The sequence below is a fragment of the Cryptomeria japonica genome, chromosome 11, assembly GCF_030272615.1.
Source record: "Cryptomeria japonica chromosome 11, Sugi_1.0, whole genome shotgun sequence".
Lineage (NCBI taxonomy): Eukaryota > Viridiplantae > Streptophyta > Pinopsida > Cupressales > Cupressaceae > Cryptomeria > Cryptomeria japonica.
Window position 1 is genome coordinate 650,877,023 of NC_081415.1, and position 17,717 is coordinate 650,894,739.

Genomic DNA, 17,717 nt, shown 5'->3' on the forward strand with positions numbered 1-17,717 from the left:
TAGCATATATAACAATGATTTAACTTTACAAATTTTTTAAAATAAAATAGAATTTGGAGTCAATGAGATAATGCACATGCTTTCCAAGATGTTGATAATGAGTCTACAACGTACATGGTTTGGTCATTGGGGTTCCTTTATTTGCCAAACCTCTTAGCACAAATTTAAACAATTATTATATATTTTATTCTTTACAACTCATTTGATGACTTGCACATGGTTGTAGCTAACTACTATAAATTTTGGATCAACTAGCTTGGGTGGTTATAGACATGTGTTAAAGCCACCTTCCAGGGGTGCTTGATAGAGAGATTGATAATCCCAAATACAATATTACCTAGTTTAAATTTGTTCCTACTATTTCCTTATCGAGTAGAGTTATGTCTCCTTATTTGACCATTCCACTTGGCCTAAACCATACTACCCTAATAGATTCTCCTATTTTACTTTGGAGTCCTTTTCTATGTAAGCACATGTTTTGATACAAAATATTAAACTCTAATAGATATGACTTATGTTAGCTATAGCCTTTGTTCTTAGCAATCACATCATTTAATGTAGAATGAGTACAAACTAATGGAAGCTATGTGATAATCTTATTGTATCCTTAGTGATAATGATAGACATATCCTTGATAGTTTTTGATGGTAAAGACATTACAATATTTTTTAGGCATGAACTATTAAATCATGTTGTATAAACCTTTAGTTTTTAAATTTACAAGTATAGTTATCATTGATAATAGTTATTAATAGGGGTGATGATCATATCCTAGAGCTAGGTGTATATAATCATATACATCTATATAGCTCACGTTAACCACACAAAGCTCGAAATTGATTTAGATATCACAATCAATCCTAAAATATATCTATCCAACAATCTTATTTGATTCATTTATATATTCAACATACAAACAAGAAAGTATAATGAGAGATCATACGAATTTCCAGACCAAATTGATTCAATCCTATTTCACCTTCAAATATAATTAAAACCCATGACAAATCACATAGATACCTAAATTTTCAAATAGAAAAAAAATAAAATCTATATCAAATAAAATAGAGAATGTCGATAAAAAGAAATAATATAGGAAGGAACTAACGTTATCATGTAGAATTTAGCCCCATTGTCAATATCGTTATAAAACATATATAGGGACAAAAATCAAATGGAGGGAGAAGATGTTTCCAACCCAAACAAAGACTTTCTTCGTATATAAGCCTAGGTGTGAGGCAAGTAGATGAGAGACATCCAAGGAAGAATAGGAAGTTGGATATTTGTATTCTTCACCAAAATACATTCATTATCACAATACATAGAAGAGAAAAACCAACCTCAAGCCCTACAACCTAATTAATCCCTTACCATAAAAAGCATTTTTCGCTCATGAGAGATTTGATTAAAACAATTACAAAATATGGTCTCACTTTACCCATCATGACTTATGTTAGTGGAGTTTCTACAACTGACATTATTTTCACTCTAGAGTGCACAATAGTAACTTCATTAAAAAAAGCTAGAGAAAGTTATGAATAATCATGTGAATGAGAATCACAATTCTTGCTTCTCAGTCCAAAGGCTACAAAAAGATCACAATATATACCACTATGCTAAAAATGAATAATATTTCTGTATGAGCTTCTGGCTTAGATTGTGTGAGCTTTTTTGCATCAACGTTTTGGATCACACTCTATGATCCATCATTGGGATGAAAAAAGAGAGCTCATCCTGATGATGGATCACAGAATGTGATCCAAAACGTTGATGGAAAAAAGCTCATACAATCTAAGCCAAAAGCCCATACAAACACACTAATGGATTGTGGAAATCTATTGATATTTTTACACTATCAAAAACAATCTTAAGATTATTAGACTAGTATCTAACTATTTACTTATAAAAAGTGAAGTAAACCTTGTAATAATATTATGATTATTTTTACGACTTAATAAACATAAAATATTAATCTAATCTTCAGACTTAAATAAATAATTATTTAAATTAAGAAAAACAATTATAAATTATTAATTAATTAACATTAGTTGAATTATAAAAATATTTAATGCTCCATTAAACAATCAACAAAAATACACCACCTCTTTTACCTTTTAATTTTTTTTTTTTATTCTAATCCATCCTACTGATATATATAAATAATAAATAATAAATAATAAATAATAATAATTAAACTCTTTTCAAAATAATTATCGCGAAAGCCTAAATGATCTTCCTGCATCAAACCGTAGCTTGTCGATGCACTCAGTTGAAATGCGGACATGAAGTGTTTGACATTAAACTTTTCTGCAACTTCTTTCCAACTAAGAAATTCCTTAAAAGTCAGCATGTCATCGGAAGGCCAGCTTTGTCCACTATTTTAACATAATCCTTTTCTCAAATTCGGCAGAATGCTGCTCAGAGCTTACACTCATTCTCCACAATTTATTCGTACAACTTGTGCCAATTTCTTCTCCAGTCACCCCCTCACCAGAATCCCCCTCGCCCACAGAAGAGTAAAAGTCCCTCTAAATGCAGCCGCCGCCGCCAAATTTAGCACAAAATCTGCAGTGCCACTTACCACCAAACACGCAGCAGATAACAACAATGACAGCAATGTAATCCCCTTGGACATGCTTTTTGTGCCGCCAGGGGTCGAGAGAAATGAAATAAAAGAAGACATGTTATTGCCCGGATCAAACATAGTAATGGGTCCATATGCAGGGGATGCAAAGATTAAGCAGGTGGAGTTTAAAGGTAGCAGCATCAGGGCGAACGATTGCCCTAAAGATGGCAAACCTGAATTCGCCATGCTGGGCCGGTCGAATGTGGGCAAGTCTTCGCTCATCAATTGCTTGGTCAGAAAGGACATTGCCATGACTTCGAAGAAACCAGGTTAGGGTTTTTGATTTTGATTTTATTTTGTCTATGGAAGTATCTACATTGCATGGAGGAGTGAGGAAGTCTTCAATTGTTATTATGCTTACATTTTAAACTTTTTTCTATATTAGATATAGAGAACAAAACGGAAATTTAATATGAGGAGCTGTACTCCAGCAGTCCATGATATTTTAACCACCGTTCTACATTAATAATCCGCAGAAACTACTATCATAAAACCATATACCAGAAGAGATACATTCTCATGAGCCATAGTGTCGGAAACAAAAACGGATTTAGAAGAGTCATCTGCAGCTATCAAACTACTCCCAACAGCCCTTTGCGTTGCTACTATATTCAGCATAGTCACAATCATAAGTACTATTGGAAGATACATCATGTCCTCCGGTTCCACATCCTTAACATTAGACTGATAGTAAGTTTGCTTTCCTTGTTTAGAGCTGGGCTTTTCCTCCTCTGGGGGTTTATTGATATTGTTCTTATACATATAGTCCTTCAGAAGTGCAAGCTCCTCCTCATTTAGTTTGTCTCTTCCGTGTTGGAAGAAATGTGCAGACTTGATCACTGATCTGTACAGTACTGTGAGTCCCTCTTTGAGCAGCATCATAAAGAAAAGTTAGTTCACTTGTGAACTCAGTAAGACACCTTCTTTTGCCTTCGAATATATTTTCATTTCCCTTTTTCCAGACGATCTAAAGAATCACATTAGTCAAAATAAGCCAAAACACATTAAGACAAGCAGATGAAGCATTGACATAACCAGCAAGGATCTCAGACCAATTAAAAGTTAAAACCATCTTTGCAATCCCAGCCAATCAGTTGACCCAAAAACAAGGACCACAAAGAAAATGCATATAGACATTAAAAAAGATATGTTCAAAAGACTCATTAACATTACAGAGCTCACAAGTCCTGGCAGGAACACCATTCACCTCTAACTCATGTCCTACAGCTAACTTTTTAAGCAATAGCAACCATCTAAAGCTAGCTTTTTTAGCCTCTCCTGATTTGGCCGAGATATGACTTAATCGAGCAGATGAGACATTCTCAAATCAATTCAAATTCCAAGCCCTATTGATCCACTCAATTACAGTCCTCATGTCAGTTAGTAAATGGCAATTTTTTTTGACAGATGTTTGATCAAACTGAGAGCCATCCTTTCAGGGGATCCTCTTAAAAACGTCAGATTCACTAGCCAATGCAGCAGAAGATCCCACACTAGATAGAGCACTCTTGAGAACAAAGCATGTTCTTTTCTAAGTATCAGGAAGGCCATATTTCCCTCTTAGCAGTTCCCAATTAATCAATCCATTATCAGCAAGGATGTCCTTAATTGCAACAATTCCTTTAGAAGCCCAAACATTGGTAGAGCACCCTTGGGTGAGAGCCAAAGGTTTATCCTTCCAAGCCAGATTCCACCAAATAGATCTGTGCTCATCCTAAGACTGCAGTGAAGAGGAGAAGGCCTCACAATTATGAAGCAAGGGCGTAACAATTCTGCATTCATTACATATGCTGTTAAACACTGGCGACCCAAAAACCTTGACATCAAACTTCCCAAACAGAATATCATGCAAATGGAAAACCCCCCAAGTTTTGCCTCTCTTAGGTTTGGACAACATTAAATTATTCCTTAAAAGAAGTTTCTAGGGCTCATCTCCCTCACAAGCTTTAATTATCCACTTGACAGCCATAGCAATACCTTGGAATTTCAAGTCCTTAAGCTCAAGACCACCCAAGCATTTGAGTAAACAACACCACTTCTAGTTGACAACTAGCAAACAGTCATGTGGAGGAGAAAAAGACTGCCTGTGAGGCCAAAACCTTTCGAACAACCTGAATCTTGCCAGCCAATGCGAAAAGATGAGTCTTCCATTTATGATGTTTCTTTTCTATTTTTAAAATTAGCCATTCCCACATATCCTTAGAATGAGGGGATAGAGCAAAAGGTATGCCAAGGTAATGAGCCCCTTATTAGGCCCCAACCACTGCCACTCCTGATCTCTCAACCACTCTGGAGGGTCCATACTCCAGCTAAGAATGGAGGACTTGGCACTAGAAATTTTTGCACCTGAAGCCATAAAAAAAATCTCAACTCTATGCCCAACATTTTCAAAGTTATCTTTATTCATTTGAACAAAGAGAAGTGTCATCGGCAAATAAGGCATTTAAAAGCTGCTCATTGCTATTAGGGAGGCTAATACCAGTAACAGGAGGGCTGACCAAGGAGGTTCTCAAAACATAATGCAGAGCATCAGCAACTAGTACATATAGAGCTCTAGGAATAGGGCAACCTTCTCTTCTTGACCTTTGAAATTGGATTGGGGCAGTGAGATCCCCATTGATGTCAATTTGGGTGGATGAGTCCTCAAATAAAATATTGATCCGTCTGCAAAATCTAGGAGGAAAGCCCAATGCCTTCATCATGTCAATCACAAAGGCCATTCAATTCTGTCATTGACTTTTTTAAAGTCCTATAAAATCATTGCCACATTCTGATTGGTATGTTTAGCCCAATGCATTCCCTCTCAGCTAATAACCAGGTTCTCCAAAATATATCTGCCCTTAATGACGCCAGTTTGAGTCACCAAAGCAACTTTCTTTAATACTTTACCCAACCTGATGGCAAGAGTTTTGGCCAAGATTTTGTATGACACATTCAAGATTATAATTGGTCTCCAATTTTTTATAAGACTTTTTACTTTTACCTTCCCCCTTGGGAATTAGTTTGATTACCCCTTTGTTAATGCTCATCCCTAGAGTACTAGATCTCAATGCCTTGTTGTACACCTCTAACACTTCTTCCCCAACCAAATCTGTATTTGCCTTGTAAAATTCTATGGGTAGACCATCTACTCCAGGGGCCTTGCCATTACTCAAGGATTTGATTGTGTTTACCAGCTCGTCCACAGAAATGTCCTTATATAAGGATGCACAATCTTCATTGGAAACCTTGAGAGGGATAGTCCTCATGTGAAATTCCCTAGCTTTAGCTGAGTTACAGCTATCTTCTGAAGAAAACATTGTCTTGAAAAAAGAATAAAAGGCCTCCTTTATAAACTCACAATCACTAGAAGAGAAACCATCCACATTAATGGGGCAAATCCTTTATCCTACTTTTGCTTATAATACTAAAGAAGTACTTAGAGCCTTTATCCCCTTCATGAGGCAGGGTCATCCTGGCTCTAATCCTAGCACCCTCATGCTGATAATTTTAAATTTTTCCAAGTAAGGATTTAGTTCTAACAACTCTATTTTCCAAAGACAAGCTCCCCCCCCCTGCACAATATTGAACCAGTTCCTCCAAAGAGAAACAATACAGTCCCAATTCTTCACTGCTGACCCCTTATTAAGACTTTTAGAAAGCATTGTAGCCACCTTAATACCCATTAAACAATCAAAGTCATTAATGTGAGAAGTATTGAGCTTGAAGATGGAGAAGAACATCTCCTGGAGTCCGGATGACTAAAACCAAATTTTACACAGGCCTCAACAGGAGAATGGTCAGACATTGTGGTAGGAAAGACAGAGACATCCCTACCCTTATCACCTAGTTTGAAGGAGAAAAACCCTATATAAGCATAGAACCTATCCAATCTGGAGTATATTCTTTTACTCTGAGATTGATTATTGCAGGTGAACCAGATATCCTTGAATTTTTCTCTCTTTTTCTCCAAAGGATCCATCAAAAAGAGTGATCTTTCCATTCTAGAACAAAAATGCATTTCATTGCCTTTCCATAGGCCATTTCTGCCTCCAACATTATCTTCTTTATGTTCCAACATACTAAAGTCACCTGCAATAAGCCATGGGATCTTAGGGAGATTGGAGGTCATCCAAGCCCATAGTTCACACCTCTCATTATAATCATTTGAGACATATATGGAGTACAGGCCATAGATTTTGGACTCAATCTCAAACTTGTGTTAAAGTTTAGATCAGATTGAAAGCAAATAAACAAAACAACACAAAGAACACAGAGAACACCAAAGTATCCTGTGAAAACCTTCCTCTTGAAGGTGAAAAACCCAGCAATGAATTCTCAGATCATATTAGACAAGAACAACCATGTCTTTACATGTATGAGCAGACTATACACAGCTGAACATGAAACAGAACTGCTAGGGCATCACTCAGCCTTCAATATGATTCGCACATCCTTCAATCTGCTGTGACAGGATTCGCTTACAGAGGAATGACTTGGCTTGGCTGTTCGCAGTCCAAGAAATGAGTTCTCTGCCCCAAGGAAGGGATTCACAGCACTAGGCTGAATTCGCTGTTCTAGGATCAATTCGCTAGACAAGGATGGATTCACTGCCGATGAATTCGCTACAGAATGAGGTGGTTTGCTGAATGGTCTCTTGCTCTGCTCTGTGAAGAAGTTCGCTGAATACTTGATTGATTATATTCCATGAATGACAAGTGCATCTCCTATATATATGTAAGAGGCACTCATTTACAATGAGTCGGCCCTCAAGAAGAAACAATAATAATAATATAATTGCAATTTACAACATAAGGTGGTGGACATATAGGGTCAGCCCTATATAGGATATTCATTGCAATTTACAAAATCACTTATAATATTGATGAATGTAAGAGTCCATAACTTGGACCCATAATTGTCTAAGGTTGATTAGGCCAATTAGACAATTATGTAAGCTGTGTCGGCCCACAGAAGGATCCGACCATAGCTACAACGTCAACACTCCCTCTTAGCTAGGGAGGAGTCCTTTTGAGTCACATAGTGACATCCACCATGGCTGCTCCCAGAGGGTAGGTCCATTATGGCTACTCCCATGGATGGAAAAGCAAATGAACACAACCACCATGGCTACTCCCAGAGGGTGGGTCCATCATGGCTACTCCCATGAATGTAAATGCAAATGAACAAAAGTGCCCATCACGGAATCCTCAACGTGATTTTGTCATCTCATCATGACGTTCACCATGGCTACTCCCAGAGGGTGAATAAACACAAGCGCCGAGTCATGGAGTCTCTCACATGACATTCACCATGGCTACTCCTAGAGGGTGGAACAAGGGCTTTCACCTCAGACTTCTCTCGCAGAGAAGAATGCACTAACAAGGTCTTGCACCTCAAACTTCACTCGCAGAGAAGAATGCACTAACAAGGTCTTGCACCTCAAACTTCTCTCGTAGAGAAGAATGCATTACCAAGGGCTTTCACCTCAAACTTCTCTCGCAAAGGAGAATGCATTAACAAGGGCTTGCACCTCAAACTTCTCTAGCAAAGAAGAATGCATTAGAGTACATCTCAAGAAATCACTAATGCTGAGACTCCCTCTCAGCTAGGGCTTCATTCTCCACAACTCCAAGCTTGTCTTGAGAGTGCACAACCTTCACTCGGGCAAGAGGTTTGGCCGTCTGATCATTAGTGCTGATGTACCTCAACTGAATCGCATTCCTTTACACCATATAGTTCTATTGATCTCCACATGCTCTGACCTATCATAAAATACAAGGTTGGATTCTGCATCACACTTGGTGAGTCCCAAGCTCACCAAGTATTGATCTATTTAGGAATATCCGGACCTAGGTGTTAGCATAAAGGCCTTGCTAGAGAAACCATCTCGACATGGTCTACTCCCTCTGAACCAAAAATGACCTTGAAAGTCAACTGAAGCAAATCCTCTAGCTGCTCCCTCTATTATGGAAGCATACCCTGCTCACATGGTTCCAATCATGGAAGATATCTTGCATCAAGAGTCTCTCATCATCTGGTATGATTTACATATGTCTGAAAGTGCTAAATCCAAGACCACCTTGGCCCTACTGTCATAAGATCGAGCCCTAGACCAGATAGGAATATGACCATCCTGAGATTAGAACAACACCCCCTCATAGTCCACTCCTTCTCACTGGAGAGTCTTCTTGTCTCGACTTTGCAACCTTCAGTGATGTAGCGGTCAAGGAGTGTATTGAAGCATGATACAGGTTCAATACCTTACACCAATAAGACAATCTATCACTGCAGCCATCACACTGCAAGCAAGGTTTAAATCCTTTTACAGCAAAAGGCTGGTTCATATCTCCAGCAACCATGAGGTGAGGTTGTAACATACAAATTACAGAGTATATGGAGTCTGACACAATTCCAAATCTCCCTCCAGCAATATGCAAATGCAAATTCATGCTTACAAATCAGGCACCATGTAGATGTCACGAACTGTGAGGCGCTGATAGGAGGGTTTTTCACAGAACTTTTGATTCTTCACATCCACAGATATGGCATTCAGTTGGAAGTTCACAAACACGTGCTTTGTACCTAGGACATGTGTGGCCTCCATCTATCTTTATGACAAACACAAATAGAAATAATGATTCATTATTCCAATGTTATAGCATGAATTATTAACTGCATAAGAATTTATGAACATTATTCAAATCATAAAAATACTTATCTCTTTGTTGTTGGTACCCATGGAGTTAATCTTGAAACTGTGTCTTATCTTTTCTTCCACAGAGATTGAGACACTTAGTCCAGGAACATCGCCCTTCAAGTTGGGACACACCAACCCTTTCTGAGTGCTGGAACTCATGCCAAGGATCTCAATGATACACGAGGATTGAAAAAAAAAACGCCCTGTAGAAGGCTCACGTTCAGCTCCCAAATCTTCATATGCTCATTCAACAGATGCATAAGCCTCTAGTGTTATATGTGCAGATGTAACAATAATAGCCAGGCCATCAAACAATGATAGCCAATGACACACAAATTCATCACTGGCAATATAATTACAAGCAATAGAGAGATCCCACGAAGGCAACAAATTAAAGCCCAAAAGATACAACACTTGCACATATACGGGCATCACACAAATCGGTCAGCCAATGACTCATATTCAAGAGCATAGGCTCCGATTCCAAGCACATCCACAGTCATTGATGATGGAACCTTTTGTCTTCGATGAACAGAGGGTTCAACTCCTCGAACCTTGTTGACACCAGCAGTTGAGCACGGTGCATCTGCCCTACCTTGCTCATACATTGATCTGACACACCAACATGATGTCTGGAACTGTTGTATGCCCATCTATCAATCTGATCGGATCTTTCCTAACACCCACTCTGATACCATGTTAAAGTTTAGATCAGATTGAAAGCAAATAAACAAAACAACACAAAGAACACAGAGAACACCAAAGTATCTTGGGAAAACCTTCCTCTTGAAGGTGAAAACCCCAGCAATGAATTCTCAGATCATATTAGACAAGAACAACCATGTCTTTACATGTATGTTTCAACTCTTGAAGCTATATATGAGCAGACTATACACAGCTGGACATGAAACAGAACTGCTAGGGCATCAATCAGCCTTCAAGATGATTCGCACATCGTTCAATCTGCTGTGACAGGATTCGTTTGCAGAGGAATGACTCGGCTTGACTGTTTGCAGTCCAAGAAATGAGTTCTCTGCCCCAAGGAAGGGATTCACAGCTCTAGGATGAATTCGCTGTTCTAGGATCAATTCGCTAGACAAGGATGGATTCGCTGCTGATGAATTCGCTACAGAATGAGGTGGTTTGCTGAATGGTCTCTTGCTCTGCTCTGTGAAGAAATTCGTTGAATTATATTTGTTGAGACATGGACCAGCTAGGACTCGAACCTAGGACCTTCCATACGCTGCTGGAGTGCTCTACCACTGAGCTATTGGCCCCTCTTGGACCAGTCCATCGTCGGTCCGGGTGTGGCTTATTTCCAACACCAACACCCCCCCTTAAGCCACACCTCTCGTGCACTTGGGGCTCCTAGCCTGGACCTGACTCTGATACCATGTTGAGACATGGACCAGCTAGGACTCGAACCTAGGACCTTCCATATGCTGCTGGAGTGCTCTACCACTGAGCTACTGGCCCCTCTTGGACCAGTCCATCGTCGGTCCGGGTGTGGCTTATTTCCAACACCAACAATATTCCATAAATGACAAGTACATCTCCTATATATATGTGAGAGGCACTCATTTACAATGAGTCGGCCCTCAAGAAGAAACAATAATAATAATATAATTGCAATTTACAATATAAGGTGGTGGACATATAGGGTCGGCCCTATATAGGATATTCATTGCAATTTACAAAATCACTTAAGAGTTGTTGGATTTTGCCAAGATCAAGAGTTCAATGAAATGTACAAAATAGAGACACAATATGGGACAAGAATAAACTGTATTCTCATCAATAGAAATGATCAATAACATAGCTTCAATAGTTCAATACAATGAATAGAGGCCTGCATATATAGGCAAGGCCATATGGATGTATGAGCACACAAATATGACATGTGGCTCAATAAGAAACAAGGGTAGGTAGGAAATAGGTGTGGGTAGGTAGGAGAAATAATATAATATTCCACATGAGGTGGATCACCCACCGAAGGTGGAATTATAACTCCACAATAAGTGGATATGATAGTGTAATAACAAGATCAACACCATAAAAGGTGGAATTTCTCCTACACACACTATCCCAATGTGGCACAAACACCCAAGTGTCTCATATCCAAACTACTATGAAATGCATTATCCTAAGTAAACTTAAGTAAGTGTAATAATATCCATGATGAATAATTATTTACACCAACAAGAGTCCATAACTTGGACCGATTAGGCCAATTAGACAATTATGTAAGCTGTGTCGGCCTACAGAAGGATCCGACCATAGCTACGACGTCAACAACTTGACCCATAGAATTCTATTACAAGGAGAAATACCCCAATCCACAACACATTTGGCCCAACTATTTTTAACTAGGATAGCAGAATCCCCTTTTCCTTTATCATGCAAAGTGGAGAAGGCTTTAGCAGATTTCCAAATGAAATTGAGGACAGACTCTTTTTGAAACCCAATCACCTTAATCTCCTGCAAACATAATACATCCAATCTAGGCTTGTCCTTACTGAAAGCCCCGAGAATATATTTTCTGTCAGGGGACTCAAGTCCCCTAACATTCCAACTGCAAATATTAAATCTCATTAAGAGGCAGGGGGGGTCGGGGAGGCCCTTCTGTTTTTTATACAGTCTTTCAAAGTTTCAAGTCATTTTGGAGCCCTTTCCTTTTTAGAGGATTTATCCTCACCGGGATTTTTATCTTCCTTTCCTTTCTTACCACCTCTCTTGAGAGATTCAGTACTTTTGGACCTCTCTAATTGTTTCCTCTTCTTATAGCATTCAGTACCTTTTTCCAACCCCTGAGTGATCAAGGCTAGGTTAGACTCAGAAGCAAAATACAAGGGGTTGAAGCAATCAAGAATTGGGATCTCAGTTCCATTGGCAGGAAGAAGCCCCAAGGCCTTTGAATTGATAAAACAACTACACTAGAAAGCAAAAAGTGGGGGTTCCCATTTGCAATGGGGCGATGTGTGAAAACGTCACAACAATCCCCTGCCAATTTTTTTTTTCCAATTTGTTGCTCACTTCCCCAAATATTACTTTGTCAAATAGTTTTGCATGCGTGTGTAAATAAAATGTTTCTGTTCTTAGGTATTCCTTTTTAGACCAGGTTTAGTACACCATGTTGCACACTAAGACATAAGATTTCATTGAATTTTTTACCAACAAAACTATATCAGAGATAATATATCTGCCGTTTACCGTTCACAGAGTTCAAACTGTAGACTTAACATTTAACCATAGATTGATATGTTCAAATTTACAATAATAAGAGATGTAATTCAAGTTAGGTTACAGGCATATGCAAATACAAGTTTCTGACCTTTTCCCAATGCAGATTGTTGCCCAGATTCAGTCCCAGCAGCAAGATAAAACACCATGCCCAGGCAGCACTGTCTATCCTTCTCATGTCAGCTTGAAAAGGTGGTTGTGCAGCCCAATAGTGAAATCACCCAACCAGAATGAAGTCTTTAGCTCTTGAAACTGGCAACAACTCCGACGCCCAGCAGAAACTTACTCACCCAGCTTATTAAGATCTCCATGCTCAGACCTATATACAAATTATGCCTGGAAAATGGGTTTCCAGTGCCCAGCAACCCTGAAACTGAGACATCCAACATTGCAAGTCAGAAATAGTGAAGAAATAGTCGCCCAGCTGTGGAGGACAATAGCAGCTAGTTAAGTCTTCATAAGTTGCCCAGCTACCAACAACCAGCGACCCACAAGATGTAATCTTTATGCCTAAACCCCAATGTCTCTCTTCAACATGAGCAGTCACCATTACAATCTGTCCAACGCGCTTTCTTGGGTATCTTCTGAGGGTTTTAAAGGCATCGACTCTCCTCCATTTTGCATTCCTAGGACAGGCGACTGGCTGAAAATCTTTGAATCACCATCAACAAGCCTTAATCTCCCATGTCCATCACTTTGGATGCTAACCAAATAGGATGAGAAGTAAATCATCCACCAAGAAAATCTTCACACACCAAATCCAGCAATTCAATATTTAATCGTCCTAACAACATCTGATTTTAGCATCTCAAATGCTATTATTCTTCACCCCCAACAAGAGTGATTGCCCAGAGATTTCTTCAAGAAGGTTTTTGTCTTCAGGAAGTTTGAGATGAACCAAGTTCAATCCCACAGAACCACAAAGGTTTCATGTGAGAGAAATAAAATAATTTCTATAATCCAAATGAGCTCTTTAAATCTCCTTTTCTACTTTTACTGTTGACTTTCCAGATTATACCTTTTTAAATTCACTTTTTAATAAAATAACCCCTTTTACTGTTGACTTTCCAGATTATTTTTTGAAATTATAAATATATTTAATATGCAAGGTCCCTTTTGAAACCGTCCATGATTTAAAACTTTTAATTCTCTTTCCAACAGGCCATAACACTAAGTTGCTTTTTACGTTATTTTATAAAATTTATCAACCTTAGTGAAATAATTCACTCAAGTTGGGGAAACTCCCCAATAGCATTGGAATCAAAATCTGACTATAGTATGATGAAAATCAGGGTTGATGGGATGACTTTCTATAAATAGACACTCTCTCCAAGAATCTTGGAGAATACATCAAAAGCTGGAAATTACTTTGGAAAGTGCCATACAAGTCTTCAAGACCAACCGAGCTCACTGCCAACAACAAACATCCCTGCAGAACATAACCCACATGCTCTAAGAACCTAGGAGTTGCCCTCATCAAACATAAAGATGTTTCAGTAAAAATAGAAACTGGACAAAAGTTTGCGAATCCAACTAGCTTAAAAATGGGGACATTATATTTTATTTTGATTAGATTCATATGCTTTAAAATAAAGAAGTTTTCTTAAAAATGCCGAGTATGATACTTTCAAAAAAGACATCTTATTCTTAAAAGTTTGTATTGTCTTGTGTATATACAATATAATAAATTTCAAAGGGATGTATCTTTATTTCAGATACCTGGGAAACTGCGTACTTATTAATTATGTTTGGCAGGGAAGACACAGCTTATCAATCATTTCTTGATAAACAAGAGCTGGTACATTGTGGACTTGCCCGGATATGGGTATGCTCTCTAACCAACCATTAATGGTTTGGCATTGATTTTGGTAGCAGCATCTGCTTGTGTTTAGTCTTTGGAGAGCTTGCTTCTCAGATTCACTATTGTAAAACTAATTTTTGCTTCTAAGAGAATTTAAAGTAAACAGGTTTATAGTTCTACTTGACTCTACGTTGCATCTTAGTATGCAGCGTACACCTTTTGAACATCTAATAATTTAGTATTTGGAAAAAATGTACTTGTTTACTTTCCTTTGAGGGTTAATTTTCAGGCTTCACTAGAGCAGTCCTATGTTGGACCAAACAAGTAAAGAAAACAATGGAAATTTTGGAAAAAAGAGTTTGGTCTTAAACTATGGTATACGTGTAGCCTGTTTGGGAGACTGTAGGAAACATGAAAATGGCAAGAAACATTAGAAATGCCATTGGAAGATTCTACAGGAAAGTATAGAAATTCAATTCAAATTCTAAAGAAATACCAAGTTGGTTTCATTCAAATAGGTCTTACTGAAGCTGATGTCTCAAATTGAAATGAATTTTGTCCACCACAAGATTATTGAGGGCATTCCTAAGGAGTTTCAATTATTTTTCCTCAGATTGTGGAGTTCAAGAAATTGAATTGATTGTAAGGTAGGATTGAACACTTCATGCGTAGTTGGCATGATTCTTAAAGCAAATGTATAAGGAATTAATTATTCTGGTATTAGATTGGTTTACAGTTAGTTATACACAGGTTTATGATGTGTCCTTGCAAAGATATGCATTTTGTTATTGTGAATGTTCTTGCTAATATTGATTTGATTCCCTTGAAGATTCGCTCTCTTTCAAAATTTCCATAGAGAAACAGAACATGGATTATCTATCATGCCCAAGCCCTATTGAATCTATGTTTGTGAATGATTCAAGAGAGACCAGGGAACTACTAGTAGATTTTATAGTGGCAGATTGACCAGACAATGATTGAATGAAAAAATAACTTTATTGTGCTTCTCACATATGTAAATTATATTAGTGATTTGGATGGTCTGGTTGAGGGTTAATTCAATCGATGGTCAACTGCTTGATCTCTAGAGTACAACTAAAGAAACACGAAAAGTGAGTACCAGAATAAATTCACAAGCAGAAAATCATACAAAACTTAGAAATTTCAACTTCATTGGCTTCTGAAGATTGGTGAGCTATGAGAGCTGAAGGTTTCTAATATTTTTCAGTGTTATCTTTATAGCAACTTAACTATGAGAGGCTGTACATTCAGAACAATATCTGGACCCTGGGTTTTTCTTTATGCATGGTAATATTCTCACTTGTTTGGCTTCTTGGAATGTTGATAGTTAAGTAGAATGAGAAGCATATCACAGTTAATGTCTTTTTGGCTTCACAGATCTTAACTAAAATTATGGTTGTTCTATTCAAAGTGCTTACTTGCATGCTTTTTTAATGAGGCTGTAGGTTGTGTAAGACTGTTGTTGACACTTCCCGTGCTGCTGATGTGGCTTTGTGCATGTAGTGCTTTTAATGGTCTTTTTGGGATTTGATTATGGACTAACTTTTAATGATTGACTTTTACTGACTGGCAGAGACTACTAGGACCAGTTGAGATTGATTTGTAGGAGCTTCCCTTCTGCTGTTGACAGGTCTTCTTGGGGGAAATGAGTTATTCCACTGCTGCTTCTATGAGACAATCCACAGTATTGATAATACTCTTTACTCTCACATTGTGTGATTTACAGGCTGGTAGATAGCTATTGTCACATGAGGGTTGACAGGCCATCACAGCAATCCATCATATACTTTTGTTTTGGTCTGGGATCTCTCCTCCATATTTCCATAGACTTTCTTCTTGGCTTGCCAGTAGGGTGTGGTCAAGGAGCAGCTACAAGTCTACCATAAATCATTTCCACCTTCCTCGACAATGCATTGACATTCTGCCTTAGATCTCCTTCATATCTGTTAAGAAGTCTTTATACTTTTATTGTTTGTAGTTTGTACACGTGCAGCTGTGTATGATGCACTTTTATGGTGGGTTAGATGTTTTTTTTAAACTGCAATATTTTTCTGGGAACCCTGTGGGTTCCATCAGGGTGCGGCCTGGTGCATTAGACATACCCAGGCTGAATGGCCAGGCCAGGGCTGAACCCAGGCTGAACCTCGACTGATCTGTATTCATCCAAGTTTATTGGTGAGTCTGGTTACAAAGTATAAATTTGCATCATAACCTTCTTTCTCTGAGCTTTAGGAAAGATGAAGTAAAAGTGTTCACCTAGAGATCAATGTGGGATACATAAAATTTATTTTCTGCAAAGGGGATTGGATATAACTAGAGAGATAGAGTTGTCATAAACTGAAATAAATTGTGTCAATCATGAGATTATTGATGTCATTTCTAAATTTAAATTTGCATCGTAATATTCTTTATGTGAGCTTTAGAAACATGGAGTAAAAGCACTCATGTGGGATACATAAACTTTCTTTTCTGCAAAGGGGATTGAATATAACAACCCTCTATATGAATGTGTGTGTGTGTGTGAGTGAGAGAGAGAGAGAGAGAGAGAGAGAGAGAGAGAGAGAGAGAGAAGCAAATCTGAACCAAAAACTGATTTATACACTAAAATATTTGCACAGCTCAACAATAAATCAACTATCAGACTGTTAGATCAGTAAACAATACTTTCAAAATGCTAGTCCTAAAACAATAATCAGATGTCTTCATTCAGTTTTACAATGCATGTATATGAGCTGTTACAGATGAATCTTCAGATTATACAATCTTGAGGGCAGGTTCTATTACAAAATATAGAATAACTGGCACAGCTCCAAACACAGGCGATTAATTATGCATTCAATCAATAATCATTTACAGACCTGAATCTTCATTGCTGCCGTCTGGACATGCAACAGTACTGGATGCAGGTCTATCGCTTGGTCTGGGCTAGCTACTAGTATTGCTGATGACTGCAAATCAGATATGAGACTTGGATTGGTATCCAAGCAAGAATAAGAATGATCACATGGATTTCGTCCTGTGAAAACCTCCTTCTAGATTGGCGTCCAGAGGGAGATAGCATTAGTTTAATGCCAAAATAAATAAAACTTTCAATGTGCTTCCTTCAGCAAGCACAAGCATATATATATTAGAATAATATTCTTTATTGTTAATTAATGGTCAAATATGTAAATATTGTAAATTTAGTTTCTTTCTATTTTTTACGATTGTTTCTTTTAGAAACATCGTTATTGTAATTCTTTATAATGATCTTCATAATCATTTGTAAATACAACAACTAATTTTTACCATTACGTCTCCGTAATATGGTATTAGAGCCCCGGTTATTTCAGAATAATTTTTCAATTAAA

The 17,717-nt window shown here is 37.9% G+C and overlaps 1 protein-coding gene across 1 annotated transcript in view; it reads left to right on the forward strand.

Annotated features, from left to right (window-relative positions):
* The first annotated feature begins 2,217 nt into the window (after window positions 1-2,217).
* The window catches only part of LOC131039960 (GTP-binding protein At2g22870), a 43,406-nt gene continuing 27,906 nt past the window's right edge, over window positions 2,218-17,717 (forward strand). Inside the window, exons 1-2 of the mRNA XM_057972814.2 lie at window positions 2,218-2,895; window positions 14,301-14,370. Of these exons, the coding sequence (XP_057828797.1) occupies window positions 2,412-2,895; window positions 14,301-14,370 (554 nt within the window). The 5' untranslated portion in view covers window positions 2,218-2,411. The remainder of the gene's footprint in view (window positions 2,896-14,300; window positions 14,371-17,717) is intronic.